Below are 21,463 nucleotides of genomic sequence, written 5' to 3' on the forward strand. Positions count from 1 at the left end.
ACGATCACTGCTGCCACTTGTAAACAAACAGCCGAAAACAAAAGACTACTTCCTCTACTCCTTCTTTGCCGGGCTCTGACTAATACTCATCTTATGCAGAGCCCAGCAAAAGAAGTCTGTGGTGGAAGTCTTTTTGCTGCTATTTGTTTACTCGGCTCAGCTGTCACTGCACTGGCATCCCCAGCATCCCTCCAGAGGTGCCGACTGCAGGTGTTCTAATACTGCTGTCAATTCTCCAGTCAGTGGCGGCACCGGGGCCAGATGCTCCCCCCCCCCTAGTTTCAGCCCTGATGTGGGCTGTCCTTACCGAGAACTGTGAGGATTAAAAAATGAGTGCATTGCTTCAAGTTGAAGACTCAAAGTATTTTTCAAACAAGCTCAGTTAACAGCAACTCCTATTTTTCTCTTATGACAGGTTTACTTTAAAAAATAAAAATGAAATATCACAAAGCTAGTAAATGTAATTCATAATTGTGCTGAATGCATATGAAAATGATGTGTAGATGCCCAGAAAACCGTCATGACTTCTGGGAGATTGTGACCGTATATAATCCTATATGCAGCAATTCTTACCTTATTGGTCATCTGTGGCAAAGGGCTTGCTGTCAACTCGTATAGCTGCTAAGCTATTGGATTTATAAATCAAAAAATATGAATATGTATGGAAGGTATAATTACATATTACTGCATCTCAATCATGTGTGGGCTTATTCAAGAAATGTTCCCTAAAAAAGTTATCTTTGTTGAATTGAAAGTTTTATAAACCTGCAATATCAAACACTGCATTTATGTTTTCCTTACAAAAAAAACTTGTTGTCAGCTTAGCCGTAAGTCACTACTACATCCATGCCAGTGTAAACTCCACCTGTATCAGCATTTGTATTGATGTGTTACACACGTTTTTATATTACTTGTGCTACATATTGGGAGCTTCTCTGAAGCTTTAAGTTACATAACAAATAAAAAAAATAAATTTATACAATCATTTGCAATCATAAAAAATAAACTGAAACACTTTATTATCCAAGTTAATAATTTATACACACATATCAATCAGAAATATTTTCATAAATCTCTGACTAAAATATTTAATACAAAGCAGGAATATTAAAACATTACCTGAGTGATGTACATAAAATACTGAACCCCCATTTTCTCTGGATTTCTCAGGCTTAAAGTCTTTAAAGTTATACAAAATGTCAGAAGTTAACATATCACTTGATCACATTAAAACTGCATTGTGGCAGCTCTGCTGATATAATACAATATTTGAGTAGATTCCCTTGCAGGTTGGATACTTCCAAACAAAAGGATTTATGCTTAAATATTAGAGCATTTGTTTTGTTTTTTTTTTTTCTGAAAAGCACCAAGATATGCAACTTTGTAAAAAACATTTTCAGCTGTACAGCTATAGAACAGTGTTTAGGTTGCTTGTCTTTGCAAAGTTTATAAATAAATGTCTGTACAATGTGCTGAATTAGGCTTAAAGTCGCTGAAGGGCCACAGGCAAGCCATAAGCCACAGGAGCTGCACCAATTATATACTTGAGCTTTGGAGCCTGGCGTGACTCTGATAGGTACTTCAGAAGTGGGCTACCAGGCCCTGCCTTCAACCAACCCTGTAAGAAAGCCACTGTGTATCGGTCAATCTCTCGATCTGTGACATCCCATAAGTTTCCAACTACCGTAGGGCTAAAAATTAAATAAAGAAGCAAAATTATACATGCAGCATTTACTAAGCAGTATTGTGTAGATGATTTTGAAAGCAATTTCATAAGGTTATATATAGTCTCAGTGGTGACTGTGCAGCTGTTTCTGTTTGGAGGACTTTGCTACACTTTATTTTTTTATTTACTTTACACAAAGAATAGAGAGTCTGTTGAACTCAAGGAAACGTACATGCTGTGTTCAAAAGTAATCTTGATATTTTGATGCAGAGAGGGAGGGGTCATTACTACCCATATAAAGCTGAGACCACTTCTATACCAAGCTCCAATCAATTAGGGTATAGTTTGTATAGGATTGGTATCAGAATAAAGGTTTAAGTTGGTGAAGGAGCAGTAACCCCAGCGTACTAGCCATAATGCTTGGCTGTTAACATGACACTATTTAGCAGGCAGACAAACATGACTAGAAACTATCCTAATGGGGATTTGTCATATTGGCTGTTAGTCACAAAAAGAGGCTCTCCATCTGGCAACAGAAGCAATCCTTGCTCAACTCTCAAAAATAATGTTCGTTATGAGGCAAAATGCAATTCTGCAGCAACGTGAGATATGCACGGCTACTGGGTATTTTTAATAGCCAACTTCACTAATGGATAGAAGAAGCATTACCTGTGCCAAAGTGTGTCCATCCCTAAAAACACAACCATCACTGTATTAACAAAAGTAATTTTTGGTTTACCTGTAAAATACTTTATAAACTTCAAAGGACACAAAGCATCTTCATATTTATGACTACTCGGGTTATGCTGCCACCCTCAGGTGAACACAATGGCCAAAAAAAGGCAGGCTTCCCTGCACAATCATAACCACTACCAGCTCCACTAAGCCTGAGTTTTCTAGTAAGCAATGAAGTACACAAAGAGGGATAGAATCTCTGCGTCTTGTAATGCACTCCAATGAAGGAATTTTACAAGCCAACATATAATCTCAATTTCTTAATCGTACATCACAGAATACGAGGTGTCTTCATATTCTTGACTCCTTGGGATGTCCTAAAGCACTGAACATGAGGGGTGGCCAACAAGCTCAAAACAGAAAATACCACTACAGAGCCACCTACAGGTCTTGGTATCCACAGAGGGATGATCATCATCCTAGTAGAACAGAAGACAGGTAGCAGCCATACCACACTGTTGACCTATTAGTCTGCGATGTCCCAAGTCCGGACAGCTGTAAAGCTGATAAAAATACCTCTTCCCACAAAAGAGGGCAAGCCCCTTCATTAGACTTGTCTCTGGACTTTGGAGGTATTTGACGTCCAGTTCTTGTTGTGAAACAAGGATTATAGGCTTGTGCTTGAAGCCCGAGGCTGACATAAGGACCTCAGCTTCTGCTTTTCAGAATTTCTGCCTTCTTCAGAGGTAGTAGTGAGGTTTTACCCATAGTCAGCTTCTGCATAAAAGCATTTAATGATAGCCCAAACAAAAAGATGCCCACCCTTTTACAGAAAAGTTTAGCAGACCAGCGATTTAGCCACAGGATTCTCCTCATATGAATAGAGATAACGTCCAGTCAGTTGCCTGATCTAATCTTCCAAGACATCCACTCAGGTTCTTGGAAACTCCTCCATGTATTGTCTATGCTTTGGTCCAGGGAATTAGGTTCTGAGGATCCTGTCATTAAAGTTTGCCCACACTTTTAAAGGCCTGGCAGACTCCCATTGCAGTTACAGAGCTGCGCCTATCAAAAAGAAGGGTGTCTTAAAGAGGGCTTCCATCCTATTCTCTGTAGCACCCCTAGAGACTGGAACCTTGTCTGCTGAGACCATTGGGGTCCTGGTTAGGTAGGAAACTGATGTGACCACAGTTGGGAGAACTCCTTCTATACGGGGATCTGCTAAAGACGCAAGCACCTTCTTCAGGTAAGTTCAATCGGCATACCTCACCTGAAATGAGGAAGCAGATAAGATTTGGAAGGCCACCCCTCAGCCCCCCCCCCATCCTCTTAGTCATCCCTCTCCTTCCTACCACAGAGAAGAGTGTGTACCACAGTAAGCGACTCTCTGTACAGACTGTCCTGAATACTTGCAGGGATAGCACTCAGGAGGGGGGACCTGTCCCCGGGCCACTGTTTTGTTGTGGAAAGCTTGTCCTGTCGCTGAATGACCTGTAAAGGGTCTTCCATGATGCCAGCAAGCAGGAGCTTTCCCACCATACCCTCCATCACCACAGAGGTGCAGCACCCAGTAAGTGGCGTAGCAACAGCACACCAATAAATCTCACCAGCTTTAGTGACACAGCTGCCCCTACACCAGCAGCACACCACCAAAAAGGGACCTTCCATTAAGGGAACAGTCAAATGAGCACAGCCACATAAAAGGACTTCCATCCAATGAGGCACTCCCCAATCCAGGCTGCAGGGCCACTGTAAAAACCCAAATCTTTGCCATTATGGCAGGCATGCCCCAAAGGGGCTTTTAGGGACACGACTTCCCATTAGGGGTATACTGTCCTGGACCTGTGGGGTACCCTTGGTTAGCACTGCCTGCAGGACGCTGGGCCGACCAGCAACATTAAAGGCCAACCCCCAACTACTCTGTGGGTCCAGCTACCGTTCATCTATCAATCATCTACAGATGCTAGCACAAAACTGTGGCTTAGCTGAGCTAGGTGGGATTATGCCTGGACGAGGAAGCTTCTCCTTTTTGGAGGGCAATGTCCCTTTAATTGAAGGTCACAGCATAACCTAAGCAGACATGAATATGAAGACGCCATGTGTCCTATGTTCACAAGCCTGCATGAATAGATTTTAGAAACTTAAGAGGAAACAATGCGATTGGTTTATATATGATTATCTCATGAATAAAATAGTTTTAAGACTTACCATCCAGCCATTAAGTATTTCAAGACTAAACCGGCGCCTTCTAGATCTCCCCTGACAGACAAGGCAGCACTACTGCATCCAAACAGCAACACTACTGCATTACAATCCAACCGCTGCAGAGTCTGTGCATCCATGAAATGTGCACCTGCTCCATGTCCCACATAACTGCACAAAGAGAAAAAAAGATAGAAATTAGCCAGCAAATTCACAGCTATCCGATCACGTTTTTATCTAGACTGCAGAACAAACGCTAAAAAGAAATACTCACATATAGAGATCTTGTGTTGTTAGTGCGGTCTGGAGAGTTTCAGACTTTGGAGAAGATTTAACAACACCTGTCCATCCAGGTTCACTACAAAACAGATCAAAGCATCTCAAGTGAATAGCTCAAAGTATAAATGTATTGTAACAATCTGAAGTGTATACACAGGCATGTTGAATCACTTTGAGACAGCGAGGTTGATTTACTAAAACCGGAGTTTGCAAAATCTGGTGCAGCTGTGCATTGTAGCCAATCTGCTTCTAACTTCATCTTGTTCAAATAAGCTTTGAAAAAACAACAACCTGGATGCGGATTGGTTTCTTTGCACAGCTGCACCAGATTTTGCACTCAGTTTTAGTAAAGCAACCTCACTGTCAACCAACCAAGCGTCATTAATCCCAGACTATGAAAAACTCATGCGTTTTGTGTAGAGTAAAATACACCTAGTTTATTTTGCCTTCTGCTGTCCCCACTTTAGGCTGAGATTGTGCTGGTGTCCTCTGTTCCCTTCCAAGCTCTTCATTTCACTCTCGTTACCTGTGCAGCCCACATGACTATAGAGTCACACATGTGGGTGTATACACAGTGGTAAATGACACTCCACTCTCTCCCCCTCTATGTCCTCCTATTGCTAACACTATGGAGATGGGATATAGTATGCTGATTGATTACATTCACCAAAAAAAAAAAGCTTTTTTTTTTAAAATAAAAATCAATCAGTATTAAATATATCGCACATAATTGCTAAAACCCGTAAAGTAAAAAAGCCTTGGATGCAGATGCAATCTAATAAAATGAAAGCTAGTGTTAATCATCTTTGACTCCACCCACACCAAATTATTGCACAAATACACATTAGGTTCAAAAAAGATTTATAAGAAACTGTAAAAAACAGTAATTTGATATTTATAATTTTAATTGCTCTTCTGAAACTTTGGTGCTGTGCCAGTCACATGACTAATCAGGGCTGACCAAAACACAGGCTTACACTGTTGAGAGCATACATCAGCAGAGTAATAGAAGGAGGGGGTGGGAGCGGCTGGCTCAGGCAGTCAGCGGCTCACTGAGAGCCGTCTGCTGGTCCAGATATTTGGGTGTATCCCGAAAAAGTCTGGATCTCTCCAGAGTCTGTAGCAACCGAGTGACGTCAGACAGCTGAAAATGTTCAGAATCTACAGAACGAAGTGCACTCCTGTGATTCCCAGGAGAAGTAGGGCCCAAAAGAGCTTTGGCCCAACTTCTCCTTTAAGGTGTGGGTTCTGACTGGGCTATTTAAAAAAAAAAAAAATGGATTTTTGACTTACTGTAAAATCATTTTCTCTTAAGTTCATTGACTGACGCAGTCTCTGATGCATATCAGTAGGGTTATGCTGTCCCCTACAAGAGTAGGACACTAGGCAGAAAAAAGTTCTGGCTACGCCTATGGACAGTCCCAGGGGGTATACCCTCTCTTCCTGCATAGGATGTCAGTTATGTATCGAAGCAGTGTCAGAGAACTAATACCAACCCAACTCAAAATAAAGGGGCGAGTACTGCGTCCGTCAATGAACTTTAGAGAAAAGGATTTTACGGTAAATCAAAAAATGGAATTTTTGTAGAATCTTACCGTAAAATTCCTTTCTCCGAGTCCTCTGACAGTCGCCGCCCACTCAGTCTTCACCAATGGGTATTAACCCCTTATCCACAGGAGCAAGCTAGGCATAAGACTTGTTAAAACAAAGCAATTTACATAGACACCTGTAGGGAGCTGTCCCTTTGGTCCAATACCCCCCTGCTATCAGCCATCCCAACTCAGTTTGGTAGCAAGCAGTTAGAATCCATAAAACCCCAAAAGAGGGGCAGGGACTGTCAGAGGACTCCGAGAAAGGAATTTTACGGTAAAATTCGCCGCCTCCTCCAAGTCATCACTGTTGGGTATTGACTTCCGCTCCGCAGGAGTAGCTAGGCATAAAGACTTAGTCAAAGGCATTTGCATACACACACCCATGGGAGCTGTCCCATCTGGTCAATACCCCCCTGCAGTGACCACTCCCAACTCAGTTTGGTAGCATAGCAGTAGGTAACAAGAACCCCAAAAGATGGGCGGGGGCGGCGACTGTCGGAGGACTCCGAAAGGAATTTTACAGGTAAGATTTTACAAAAATTCAGTTTTCTCTTACATCCTCCGACAGTCGTCGCCTCCTCTAAGTCATCACTGTTGGGATGTCCCAAAGCAGTATAGACATGAGGGGTGGGAGACGCAACCGTAGAAAAGGCAACGCAGTACCCACATCAGAGAAAGGAACCTTACATGCACAGCAAGAGAACCTCTGGGCAACAGAAAAACAATGCTCAACAGGAGCAACAGCCCAGGGAAGCAAATACCAACAGCCAGGGACCCATAAAAAACAAGGGTCCTTCATGGCACTGCTGCACTGAGAACCTTGCGGCCAAAGGAGGCATCAGCTGATACCAGAACATCTACCTTGTAGAATTTGGAAAAAGTGTGCACCGACGACCAAGTCGCAGCCTTGCACACCTGGGCCACCGAGGCCCGATGCCAATAGGCCCAGGACGCACTCACAGATCTGGTAGAGTGCGCCTTAACAGGGAAGGGTGGAACCTGTTCATTCAAAGCATAAGCCTGTTCAATGGTCCGTCTGATCCATTTGGCAATAGTCGCTGCGGATGCAGCCATGCCCTTCCGAAGTCCCTCAGGAAGGACAAAGAGGGAATCCGTCTTCCGAAAAGATTCCGTAGACGACAGGTAAACCCTGATCGCCCTGACAACACCCAAGGAATGCAGAGCAACCTCCTTAGGATGCTTAGGCTTCGTACAAAGCGAAGGTAGGACAATGTCCTCATTAATGTGGAACTCAGAGACCACCTTAGGAAGAAAGGAGGGATGCGGACGCAAAACCACCTTATCCCGGTGAATCACCAAGTACGGAGAACGGCAAGACAACGCTGCCAGTTCAGACACCCTGCGAGCCGAAGTGATCGCCACCAAAAAGACAACCTTCTTAGACAGCAGAGGCAACGATATATCCCGAATGTTTTCAAAGGGAGCACGCTGTAACACGGACAGAACCAAGTTCAAATCCCATGAAGGTAAGGGCTCCTTCCTGGGAGGAGCCAAATGTCGCACACCTTGAACGCAGCGCATGCACAAGCGATCCCCGCAGGGACCGCATCAGGGAGTCACACAGGCACAGACATGGGGGACACACAGCAACACAGGACTGCCACCCAAGACAGAGGCCCCACACAGAAGTACTTACCTGTACCAGATGGCGTGGGGTGCCTCTATGAACGGAAAGCCGCTGTCCTCATGACGGAGTGCCGTTTGCCAGGGACATGACACTGCAGCATCGCAGATGTGTCCTGTGAGGTAGCCACCTCACGGCTGCATCCCTGCTGCGAACAGGGATGGGTCATTCATAGTGCCAGGGCGAACCATAGCTGAACGCTCGATGGCGGGCTGGGGGTCCATCTGACCCTCTGCCCTGGAGAACCAGGGCGGTCAGTCTGAATCCCAGCACCGCATGATCCATCTTCATCCGAAGAATCTACTCAAACTAAAGCTGACAAAATAAAATGCTAGTAAAGTAAGACAAAACATTTTCAAAAGAAAATCAAATAAAAAAAGATTAGATAGGCTGAGACTGTAGCCCCAGCACAGGGAAGCCTAACTACTCCTGACGCTAGGCAGATTAAAACTGAGTTGGGAGTGGTCACTGCAGGGGGGTATTGACCAGATGGGACAGCCCCCATGGGTGTGTATATGCAAATGCCTTTGTTCTTTTGACTAAGTTCTTATGCCTAGCTACTCCTGCGGAGCAGAAGTCAATACCCAACAGTGATGACTTATAGGAGGTGGCGACTGTCGGAGGATGTAAGAGAAATTCAGTTTTCTGTTACGTCCTCTGACAGTCGCCGCCCACTCATACAGTCTTCACCAATGGGATGTCCCAAAGCAGTGTAGACATGAGGGGTGGGAAGTGCAACCGTCACAAAGGCAAAGCAGCACCCAAGTCAGAGAAAGGAACCTTATCTGAAAGGTAAATCCTCTGGGTAACAAAGAAAGGCTCAACTGGAGCAACAACCCAGGAAAGCAAACAAACAAGGGGAAAACAACCCCAACAGTCAGGGACCGGCAAAGCCAGGGCCTCCTCAAGGCACTGTCGCGCACAGAACTTTGCAGCCAAAGGAAATAAAAGTATAAAACAGAAGACTGAGACATGTAGCCCCAGCACAGGGAAGCCCATCTTACTCCAAACTAGGCAGAAGACAAACTGAGTTGGGATGGCTGATAGCAGGGGGGTATTGGACCAAAGGGACAGCCCCATACAGGTGTGTATGTAAATTGCTTTTTTTTTTTAACAAGTCTTATGCCTAGCTTGCTCCTGTGGATAAGAGGTCAATACCCATTGGTGAAGACTGTATGAGTGGGCGGCGACTGTCAGAGGACGTAAGAGAAATCCAGTTTCCTCTATCGTTCATTGACGGACACAGTCTCTGATGCACATCAGTAGGGACATCCCTAAGCAGTGCCATACAATGAGGGGTGGGAACAGCAGAAAATTAAGTCCCCAAGGCTAAACATAGCCAACCAGGCAACATAGGACTCATCAGAACAAAAGATGATGCCCACCGGAAAAAAAAATTAAACACCCTCAAGGAAGGCTAAAAAGCCCCCTTAAGCTCCCTGGTGGTATGATTAGGTCAGGAATTTTGTACCAAAAGCGGTACAATTTTTTGCATGAAAATTTGGTGTTATGTATTGCAGGCCTACAATTCTTAGTAATAACTTACTTAAACCTGACCAAACAAGACTCTAGTAGACATCCCAGATGTGATAAAGTTTGAAACACAAAATCATAAATTATAAATGGATTTTTGTAAAATCTTACCGTAAAATCCTTTTCTCTTAGCTCATCGACAGACGTAGTCCTCGGTGATACACCACCTTCGGGTTATGTTACCTCCGCAGGAGCAGGACTAGACAGGAAATTAAAAAGCTCTGGCCACACCCTAGGGGCAGTCCCAGAGGGTATATCCTCTCTCTCTCTGCCTCAGCAAATCAGTTATGTGAAAAAGCAGTGCTTAGAGAATTTAACCCAACCCAACTCCAAAACAGAGGGGCGGGGACTACGTCTGTCGATGAGCTAAGAGAAAAGGATTTTACGGTAAGATTTTACAAAAATCCATTTTTCTCTAGCGCTCATCGACAGACGTAGTCCTCGGTGATACACCACCTTCGGGACGTCTCAGAGCAGTATCACAACTGAGGGGTGGGAAAATGGAAATCAAATCCCAATCTAGAAGGCCCAACCGGTGCCAACTAGAAGTTTACAATGCTCATCCTTAATGATGAGACTCAACCAAAAAAAGAGAAAACAATTTTTTTTTTTTTTTTTTTTTTCAAACAGAAAAAAAAACCCTCGAGGTAGACCACCGGTCTCCTCAAATTGCGGCCTGCAAAACCTTGCGGCCAAATGAGGCATCCGCCGATGCCGTCACATCAATTTTATAGAATTTTGTAAAGGTATGTACCGACGACCAGGTGGCCGCCTTACATACCTGGACCACTGACGCCTGATGGCGAAAGGCCCAGGAAGTACTGAGCGCTCGAGTGGAGTGCGCCCTAACAGGGAACGGAGGACTCTGACCCTTAATAGAATAAGCCTGTACCACCGTTTGTCTAATCCATTTGGCAATGGTCGTGGCAGATGCAGGCAAACCCTTTCTGGGGCCATCCGTGATCACAAAAAGTGAATCCGTCTTACGGAATGATTCCGTAGCTTTCAGGTATACCCTGATTGCCCGAACCACATCTAAGGAATGCAACGCATGTTCCCGATGATGCTTGGGCTGAGGACACAAGGAAGGTAGTACAATATCTTCATTCAGATGAAAATCTGAAACCACCTTGGGAAGAAAAGATGGCTTAGGATGAAGTACTACCTTATCCCTATGAATCACTAGGTATGGTGACTGGCATGATAATGCAGCCAGTTCGGACACCCTGCGAGCAGAAGTAATAGCCACCAAGAAGGCCACCTTCTGGGATAGAGTAAGCAAGGGAATCTCCCTGATGTTTTCAAAGGGAGGTTTCTGTAGAACCGACAAAACCAAATTAAGATCCCAGGGCGGTAAGGGCGCGCGGACTGGAGGAGCCAGGTGCCGCACCCCCTGGATGAAATTCCGCACCAAGGATTTGGTAGCTAAAGGCTTCTGAAAGAAGATTGCTAATGCTGAAAACTTGACCCTTGATGGTGCTCAAGGCTAGCTTCTGCTCAACCCCTTGTTGCAAAAAGGCCAATATTCGAGTCACCGAATAGGTACGTGGAGGAAATCCTAAAGATTCGCACCACGCAATATAAGTCTTCCATGTGTGATAATAGACTTTGCTGGAAGTCGCTTTCCTTGCTTTAATAAGGGTAGGAATGACTGAAGTAGACAAACCTCTGTCCTTCAGTACTTGGGTCTCAATGGCCAGGCCATTAAAACCAGCGACTGTAAAGCACGAAGGTAAATTGGTCCTTGAGACCACAGACACTCCCTGAGACGAAGTTCCCACGGAACGTCTGCGACTAACATGTCCAAGTCGGCCAGGCCGGCTTGAGGAGGCCAGCCTAGAATTTCTAGGACCACTGGCGCTGATTGGATCTGAACCAGGCGTCCCTAGAGCTATCTGGCCCCGACCATCCGAGAAAGTCTGGTCGTTTTCTGTTCCCACACATTTATCAGATACCTGATAGTTATCAGGAAGGGTGATCTTTTCTGGTTGAACCTCAGGGACCGAAGTCACCTGACTAGAGGCTACTTGGCCTATCTGGTCAACCAGATCCGATTCCTGTGAGGTATCGAGACTAATCTTAGGAAAAGGTAAAGGAAAAGATCTTTTCAGGGAACGGTAACTACCGCTTCCTGTGGTACTTAAATGTTGGAAGGGAAGAATCGCACCGGTAGTAGTGGTTGATGCTCGATCTAATGTCCTGAATACCGGTGAAAACGTCCCCCCACCCTGAAACCGGGTGGGGGCGCACCTTCAGGCTGTGTACTCCTTTGCTTCGGGTTTGGCTGGGTTGGTCCCCTTCTTGAACCCTCCTGGAGGAGTCTTGCCTTTCCCGCTAGTACCAGCCGGGCGCCCTTTATGGGCGGTAAAGAAAGGTCCTCGCTTGTTGCGAGGTCCCTTAGCTTTTGCAGCCTGTGGCAAAAAAGTGCTCTTGCCCCCAGTGGCATCCTTAATGATTTCATCTAGGTTGGCTCCAATAGACGATTCCCCTGAAAGGGGAGATTGGTCAAGGTCTTTTTGGAACCTAGGTCAGCTGACCAGCATTTTAACCACAGCACACGTCTGAGGATCACTGCTAACTTAGATGCGTGCCCTAATAGGGGAGTAGTGTCCAAGGCTGCGTCACAGATAACCCGTAGCCCTTGTATGATCTGTTCCATCAAATCAGATGTCTCCTGGGGAATATCTTTTCCCCTAAGATCTTGGCGTACCATTTTCGCCCATTCCGTAAGTGTCTGGGAAACTAGACCAATAACGATTACTGGTCTAAATGCTGACCCTATCAGAGAAAAGATAGTGCGGGACTCTGCTTCTATCTTTCGATCCACCGGATCCTTAAAGGACGAAGTGTCCTCCACTGGAATAACCGTGGCTTTATTCAGCCTGGAAATAGGCGGATCCACGACTGGTGGTACCGTCCATTTCTTAATGATGGATTCCTCAAACGGATAGCGTCTAGCAATACGCTTGGAAATAGTAAAGGTACGTTTAGAATGCTCCCATTCTCCTTTAATCTGATTACCAAAACATTTAGGTACAGGAAAAGCCTTCGCCGTCTTGATGGGCTTATTAGTCCCAAAAGGCCTCTCTGTTTCAGTTGCCTCTGCCGGTAAAGCCTCAAGTTTTAAGGTTTCTTGCACTGCCACAACTAGTGCGTCCACCAATGCTTCTTCCTGAATTATAGCAAGAGAAGAAGCGTCCTCACTGTCTGAGGGGGCTTTACCTGGGATAACAGCCCTTGCAGAGGAACCTGCAACTGCCGTGACCATCTCTGAATCTGAGTCAGAGGTGTCAGATGGTATAGGGGTAGGCGGGGGTCGCTTCCTTGACCCCCGTCCCTGACAGGCCGCCTCCACCCGAGCCACCATAGACTCCAAAATTGCTGTAAATGACTCTATACTCTGTGCACCGGCGGGTCCCGAGGCCCCCTCGAGGGAAACAGGTGGGGGAATATGTGTGGCAGGGTCCATAATAACTCCAGTTACTTCCTGGATAATATAATTCAAAAGTAAAGAAAAAAATTTTTTTTTTTTTTTTTTCTGACCCCCAGCGCCACAAAAAAGCCCCTTAGTGTTACCTGCTTAGGGATCCCTATCGATCGAGAGAGAGAGAGAGATAGACCCCCAGGCTCACCACTTGATGCTCAGAGTTAAACTGCAACAGCTTACAGCGCTGTCTTGACAAACAGGAAGTCTTTTGGCTGGCTGCCCAGGAAGAAAGGAGGCGGCTCCGCCCCTCTGCACGCCTTCCGGCGCCTCCCCCAAGCTCCACGAGGTGTAGGATCACCTCAAACATGGCCGCCCCCATGCTGGAGACACGAGGCTACGCCAAAATGGCGGCTCGTGCGATCCAGCAAAAAAAATGGCGGCGGCCTAAACTGAATAGCGGTGTGCTGCAGGGCACACAACACTCTCTCTGCATGGGGATATGGCGTGGTTGGCGGTACCGGCCCTGGCGGACCGCGTGGCCGTTCGGGAGGCCTGCTAATAGCTGGAGATCTGATTTGGAAGGCAGTCTACATGTCCGTGGCTTCTGACTGGTAGGTAGCTTATACTTAACCCATAAGATTCCCAGAATGCCACAGATTACAGCTTTAAAACATGTATACAATAGATTGTTAGCTCCCAAGCCAAGCCTCCTGGCTTTTGCACACATAAATCACACTCAAAGTAGGAGGATTTGTGACATGTTATAGGATAGAAAGGACTCTTTCTTACCATACAGAGAGGGGCCCGCGTTCACCACAAAACCCGTCAGGGAAAAAGGGGGAACATACTACTCACCATACCGGAACCAGGCGGGCACCAACTCCTGACAGTACCCCTCTCCACCGGGGCGGGAGGGCTGTCGACCGATACGGACGCCGTGACTCATGGTCTTTGGCGTTTCGGCGAGACGTTTAACTCGCGTGGACAGTCCTTTAATGGGACTTTGTCGCGGCCGACCCAGCGCGGAGCTATGGCCTGCACGCGCTCGTAGGCTGAACTGGGGTGACCACCGGATCTCAACATCCAGCCCGTCGCCCAGTTCAGCTTTCTTGCTTGAAGATCTCACAGGAACACTGGAGAAAAAAGCTGTCTAAAAAAATCCTTTAAGAAAAAATTCTTGCCAGGACCTAAGATCCCAGCAAGGTGTCTAGGTCCTTACTCCTAACTAGACAGAAAATAACTGATTTGCTGAGGCAGAGAGAGAGAGGATATACCCTCTGGGACTGCCCCTAGGGTGTGGCCAGAGCTTTTTAATTTCCTGTCTAGTCCTGCTCCTGCGGAGGTAACATAACCCGAAGGTGGTGTATCACCGAGGACTACGTCTGTCGATGAGCGCTAGAGAAAATATAATAAATAACTATATCTATATCTAGTAATGTAATCCAATATATCAGTGTGTTTGTGCGTTTTACTTTTTGAATTTGCCGCTGGTTCCAGCCCCTGCGACGCAACGCTCGCAGGGAACGGAAGCCTGGGCACACAACAGCAGGCGGAAGATCTGGCCGCTGTACACTTCCGGAATGCATCTCGGGACCCTGGAAACAAGGTAAGTAACCTCTTCCAGGATCCAGCGACTTCTCCCTGACGGTACCCCGAGTGTGACTCGGGGTTACCGCTAATGGTACTGAAATTCCACCCCGAGCCACACTCGGGAATACCGCCAGGGAGGTTAAACAGCAGCCTGCAAAACTTTACAGCCAAAAGAGGCATCTGCATATGCCATCACATCCACCTTATAAAATTTTGTGAAGGTATAAACAGACAACCAGGTAGCCGTCTTGCAAACCTGAACCACAGATGCCTGATGGGGAAAAGCCCAGGAAGCACTAAGCACCTGAGTAGAATGCGCCTTAACAGGGAACAGAGGAACCTGATCCTTAATTGAATAAGCCTGCACCACTGTCTGTCTGATCCATCTGGAAATAGTCTCAGAAGACGCAGGCAGCCCTTTCTTTGGACCATCCATGAGTACAAAGAGCGAATCAGACTTCCGAAAAGACTCAGTCTCCAAGTACACCCTGTTTGCCCAAGCCACATCCAGAGTATGCAGTGCAAATTCCTTAGTACCGGTATGTTTTGGCTTAGGACACAAACAGGGTAACACAATGTCCTCATTTAAGTAAAAACTGGAAACCACCTTCGGCAGGAAGGACAGATCCGGGCGAAGTACCACTTTATCTCAGTGAGCCACCAGATAGGGAGAACGACAGGACAACGCCGCCAGTTCCGACACCCTGCATGCAGAAGTAATAGCCACCAAGGAGGCCACCTTCTAGGATACAGTAAGCAGAGGACTCTCCTGAATACTTTCAAAAGCGGGTTTCTGAAGAACCGACAGCACCAAATTAAGGTACCAAGGTGTTAACGGAGGGTGCACCGGAGGTGCCAAATGTCGCACCCCCTGGATGAAGTTACGCACCAGGGAATGGGTGGCTAATGACCTTTGGAAGAAAATTGCCAAGGCCGAAACCTGACCCTTGATAGTACTCAAGGCCAACTTTTGATCAACTCCCCTTTGAAGGAAGGTCAAAAATCGGAGCCACCGAGTAAGCACGAGGGGGGAGCCCCGAGGGACTCACACCACGCAATACAAGACTTCCACGTACGTGGATAGTCCTAAATCTTCCTAGAAGTCGCTTTCCTCGCTTTAAGCAAAGTGGGAATCACTGAACTGAAACAGACAATCCCCTGTCCTTCAGCACCTGGCTTTCAACAGCCAAGGCGTCAAAGCCAGCTATCGTAAAAGCAGCATGGAAGATTGGCCCCCGAGACAGTAAATCCTCCCTGAGAAGAAGCTTCCAAGGAGCGTCTGTGACTAGCCTGACCAGGTCGGCGTACCAAGCTTGGTGAGGCCAGTCTGGAGCCACAAGAATGACCGGAACCCCCTTCCGCCTCAATCCTGCGAAGAAATCTTGGCAGCACGGAGGAAAAGCATACATCAACTGATACTGACCCCAAGGGGCCACCAGCACGTCTGCCAGAGGGTCCTGGGAGTGGGCTACAAACCTCTGCATTTTTCTGTTGATCCGGGGCGCCAACAGATTCACATTTGGGGTGCCCCAACAAAGGCACAACTGCCGGAACACCTCCGGAGAGACCATTCCCCTGCATCCAAGGCATGTCGGCTGAGGTAATCCGCCTGCCAATTTTCCACTCCTGGAATGTGAACAGCGGAGAGAGCTGGAACAAAGCAATCGGCCCACTGAAAGATGCCTGCCACTTCCAAAGGCGCAAGGACACTTTTGATGCCCCCTTGGTGATTGACATAACCCATGGCCCTGGCATTGTCTGATTGAATGTGCACCGGACAACCCTTGCAGGTGCTCGGTCCAGTAGACTAGGCAAAGCCTGATCGCTCTCAGCTCCAGAACATTGATCGGGACCAGACTCTGAGCAGAAAGCCTACTGAGAACCCCTCCCCACCCAGACAGACAGACTGGCATTCGTGGTGACAATCGTCCAATACACAGGGAGGAAGGATTTTTCTAGCTTAAGCATCGGGGATGGAAGCCACCATACCAGGGACTCCCTTTTTCACCTAGCTCAGCTGGCTCTGGTTGTCCAGAGAATTTGGATTCTTGTTCCATTTGAGAAGGATTTCCTTCTGGAGGATCCTCTTGTGGAATGGAGCGAAGGAAACAGCCTAAAAGGACAACATTATCGTCTCAGAACTCTCATACAGGTCCGAAGGAACGACCGTTTGCTGAACTGCGGTCTGGAGTTTTTTACGTTTTTCCAGGGAAAGAAACAACGTGGCCGAGGACGAGTCCAAAGTCGGGTTCAGATAGTCCAGTCTCATGTAAGGGACCAAGGATGACTTCTGAAGGATCAGAATCTACCCAAACCCCTCCGGAGTTCTCATGGTGATCTCCAAATTTGTTTCCAGCACCGTAGGAGACTCCGGACGTAGAAGCAGATCGTCCATGTAACCCAGGACCGATAACCCCTGCTGCCACAACAGCGCCAGGACCGAAGCCAACACTTTTGTGAAGACCCGAGGAGCAGAGGCGAGACCAAAGGGTAACGCCACAAACTGATAGTGATCCTCTCCCACGGCAAAACGGAGAAACCGTTGGTGTCCCACACATATTGGAATGTGAAGGTAGGCATCTTTGAGGTCTATTGAGGCCCTGATGTAGGGAAGCCACCAATGGCAAACTGATTCCATCTTGAATTTTTAAACTCGCACAAAGCAATTCAGTGCCTTCAGGTCCAGGATCGGACGCACCTTGCCTTCCTTCCTGGGGACCGTAAACAAATTTGAATAAAAACCCTGACAACGTTCCGTGCACGTACCCGGAACTATTACACCCTGTTGTACCATGTCCTGAACTGCCCCAAAGAGAGCCTGTAAGCGATCCGGGAAATTGCAGCCCCAGCCCCAGCTGGTCCAACAGCTCCACAAAAAGCAGGGGAAGTTCTTTCCACTCCAGGTCACGGCGTAGCAACTTAGCTCATTCAGTCAATGTTGGCGAGACAAGGACAACCGTAAACACAGATCGTCCGTCAGTCGCCGGCGGTGCACCCCACACGGGGCCTGAATTGTGCTCCCAGCCCCCGGAGGTAGGCCCAATAGCGCCCAGTAGTGAGGGGGGGGGGGTAGGAGGGGGGGAATGACAGAACAGAGGGGAACTCAGGATTTGTGAGGGTCCAACCATCCCAGGGAGGAGCCCGCGTCCACCCCAAAATCCGCCAGGGGAAGAGGGGGGGTACATTTACTCACCATACCGGAAAACAGGCGGGCGCCATCTCCTGACAGAATCCCTCTCTGCCGAAGTGGGGGGCTGTCAGCCAAATAGGAAAACTGCGACTCAGGCATAGACCCGGTCATATGCATCCTGGTGAGACGTTTAACTTGCGGGGCCAGTCCCTGTCCAGCGGGACTATGTCATGGCCGACTCATCGCGGAGCTAAGGCCTGCGCACGATCGTTGGCCAGCTGGGGTGACCACTGGATCTATACATCCAGCCCGTTGCCCAGATCGGGCATAGTTTCTTGTAGATCTCACAGGAAAAAATCCGGAGAAAAGGGAACTAAAAATAAATGAAAATTATTCTCTAGGGGAAAAAAAAAAAAAAAAAAAAAAAAAACTTTGCCAGGACCAGAGATCTGCCTAGTCCAGCACAGAACTAGGTCCTTACTCCTGACTAGGCAGATTAAAACGGACATCCTATGTAGGAAAAGAGGATATACCCCCTGGGACTGCCCATAGGCGTAGCCAGAACTTTTTCTGCCTAGTGTCCTACTCCTGTAGGGGGCAGCATAACCCTACTGATAAGCATCAGAATGCGTCCATTAACGATAGAGAAAGGTGCATTTTCTTTTTGTGAAGCCAGTCTGCTGGATTTACTTTTATGCTTAGGGTCATTGTCCCGCAGCAAAATCCAACTTCTACCAAGTTTCAGCTGGTGGACAGTCACCCTGACATTATCCTGTAGAATATTTTGGTAAACTTGGGAATTCATTACTTCAACAAAAGCGCTTTATGGAGGCGCTGTGGAATGACCTCAAGAAAGGCCTTCACACCACTGTATAATCACATTGGAACACTTCTTTTAAAATTAATGGTTTAGTGACCGGATTCCTGTGGAACTCCCTCCAAAAATGAAAATAAACGCTTTAGGGCTCGTTTACACATGAGCCAATGCCCTGCGGCATTTAGGCAGTGTTTCTAAAGTCTCATAACCACACAGTGAAATACACACAGGAGAAGAAGTAGGCAGCATGTCGCCTTTATAAGGCATCGCCGCTCATCAGCTGCCTCTAATTTAAATGGCAATGCATCGTAACTGCACCAATAAATGGATTTTTGTAAGATCTTACCGTAAAATCCTTTTCTCTTAAGCTCATTGACAGACGTAGTCTTCTTGATTCTCAAGAGCTGGGTTATGTTGTCTCCGCAGGAGTAGGACTAGGCAGAAAGACAAAACGTTCTGGCTCCACCCTAGGGGCAGTCCCTGAGGGTATATCCTCCCTCTCTCTGCTACAGGGAATCAGTTCTGTTTTAAAGCAGTACAGAGAATTTAACCCAACCCAACTCAATGATAGAGGGGCGGGTACTACGTCTGTCAATGAGCTTAAGAGAAAAGGATTTTACGGTAAGATCTTACAAAAATCCATTTTTCTCTATCGCTCATTGACAGACGTAGTCTTCTTGATTCTCAAGAGCTGGGACATCCAGAAGCAGTGCCACAAATGAGGGGTGGGATTGACAAAATCAAATCCAATCTAGAAGGCCCAACCGGTGCCAAACTAGAAGTTTTAAAGGCTCATTATAAACAAAGAATGAGACTAAAGAAAAAATTTTCCAACGGAAAAAACCCTCGAGGTAGACCACTGGTCTCCTCAAATTGCGGCCTGCAAAACCTTGCACGTTTACTCACCATACCGAACCGACAGGCACCCTCTCTTCACAATACCCTCTCCACCGGGGTGGGGGTTTGTGGACCACTCCGGACGCCTCGACTCTCTGGTACCTGGCGTCCAAGCGAGACTTTTAACTCGCAAAGTCAGTCCCTTCACTGGGACTCCGTCGCGGCCGACCCAGCGCGGAGCTCTGGTCTGCACGCGCTCGTAGGCAGAAACTGGGGTGACCACTGGATCTCAACATCCAGCCCGTCGCCCGGCTATGCATACTTACTTGAATATGTCGCGGCCGACCAAGCGCAATGCCATGGTCTGCGCGCGCTCGTAGGCCGGCTGGGGTGACCACAAGTGTCGCCCAGTCCGGCATTTTTTGCTTGAAGATCTCACAGGAAAAAACACTGGAGAAAAACTACCTAAAAAATGTCTTTTTCTTAAAGAAAAAAAGTCTTGCCAGGACCAAAAGATCCCAGCAAGGAGCTTAGGTCCTTACTCCTGACTAGACAGAAAAAAACTGATTCCCTGTAGCAGAGAGAGGGAGGATATACCCTCAGGGACTGCCCCTAGGGTGGAGCCAGAACGTTTTGTCTTTCTGCCTAGTCCTACTCCTGCGGAGACAACATAACCCAGCTCTTGAGAATCAAGAAGACTACGTCTGTCAATGAGCGATAGAGAAATAGCATTTACAGTGTGTTAATAAAGCATTGATAAAAAATTAGCTGGGTGCTGTGGGAGAAGCAATGGCATGTTTCCCAGAAAGCACTAGAAAATAGATAACTAGGATGGAGCAGTTCCAGACACTTCCTATTTGTAAAGAGCAGCTGTGTGGTAACACCATTTGTTTCCATGTGCACATCAGAGAAAAGGATTTTACAAAAATTCAATTTTCGCTTTCGTTTATCGACAGGCACAGCTCCCGAATCTTGACTATTAGGACGTTGCAAAGCAGTGTCAAACAAAGGGTGGGAAAAAACAGCAGAAAAAATTCCCAAAAGGCTAAACCTTGCCAACCAAGTAACATGGAGCTTAACCAGGAACAACTGGCGCTCACCTGAAAAAAACAAACATACACCCTCAAAGAGGACTAAACAGTGGCCTGGAAAATCTAGCGACCAAAAGCAGCATCCACAGATGCCAGTACATCCAATTTATAACATTTTGTGAAAGTGTGCACAGGCGACCAGGAGGCCACCTTGCAAACCTGCATCACTGACGCCTGATGGCGGAAGGCCCAGGAGGCACTGAGTGCCCGTGTAGAATGCGCCTTAACAGGCAAACGAGGAACCCGACCCTTGATTGAATAGGCCATTACCATCTGTCTGATCCATCTGGAAATGGCTGTGGCAAATGCGACCAACCCTTTGCGAGGTCCATCCGTAAGAACAAACAGTAAGGCCGATTTCCCAAACTACTCGGTTGCTGGAAGGTACACCCTGAGCGCCCAAACCCCATCCAGAGAGTGCAAGGCAATCTCCCTAGGATGTTTAGGCTTAGGACACAGGGAAGGCAACACGTCTTCATTCAGATGGAAACCAGAAACAAATGAAATACAAAAAAAACTATCAGCGCAAACCTATTATATGTGATAAAATAACTCAACACCAATTCACTGTGCATAAATCAGGTGTGTGAACTTATAAATCAATAGTGGTGTCCGGCAGCATGCACCAATCGTGTTTCACAAATCACAATAAACTATAAATCATACAAAAATGTGATGCGCCAGAAATATAAAATCAAAAAGTGATGACAATAAATCATATCCAGTTCATAAGGCACATAGCAATGTGAAACCAGAAACAACCTTAGGAAGGAAAGACTGACAAGGGCGACGCACCACTTTATCGCTGCGAGCCACCAGGTAAGGTAAACAAGAATTTTGCCAGCTCCAACACCCTGCGTGCTGAAGTAATAGCCACCAAGAAGGCTACCTTCTGGGACAATGTAAGCAGAGGAAGCCCGTGAATATCTTTGAAAGGCAGTTACTGGAGAACTGACCGCACCAAATTGAGAACCCAGGG

At 46.9% G+C, this 21,463-nt stretch overlaps 1 protein-coding gene across 1 annotated transcript in view; it reads right to left on the reverse strand.

Annotated features, from left to right (window-relative positions):
• Window positions 1–1,351: 1,351 nt before the first annotated feature.
• Window positions 1,352–21,463, reverse strand: part of ESPL1 (extra spindle pole bodies like 1, separase) — a 270,074-nt gene continuing 249,962 nt past the window's right edge. The window contains exons 29-31 of the mRNA XM_082244709.1: window positions 4,818–4,901; window positions 4,550–4,714; window positions 1,352–1,691 (exon numbers count right to left, since the gene is read on the reverse strand). Coding sequence (XP_082100835.1) covers window positions 1,484–1,691; window positions 4,550–4,714; window positions 4,818–4,901 — 457 coding nt within the window. The 3' untranslated portion in view covers window positions 1,352–1,483. The remainder of the gene's footprint in view (window positions 1,692–4,549; window positions 4,715–4,817; window positions 4,902–21,463) is intronic.

This window comes from Pelophylax lessonae (genome assembly GCF_965119305.1).
Source record: "Pelophylax lessonae genome assembly, chromosome: 2".
NCBI lineage: Eukaryota > Metazoa > Chordata > Amphibia > Anura > Ranidae > Pelophylax > Pelophylax lessonae.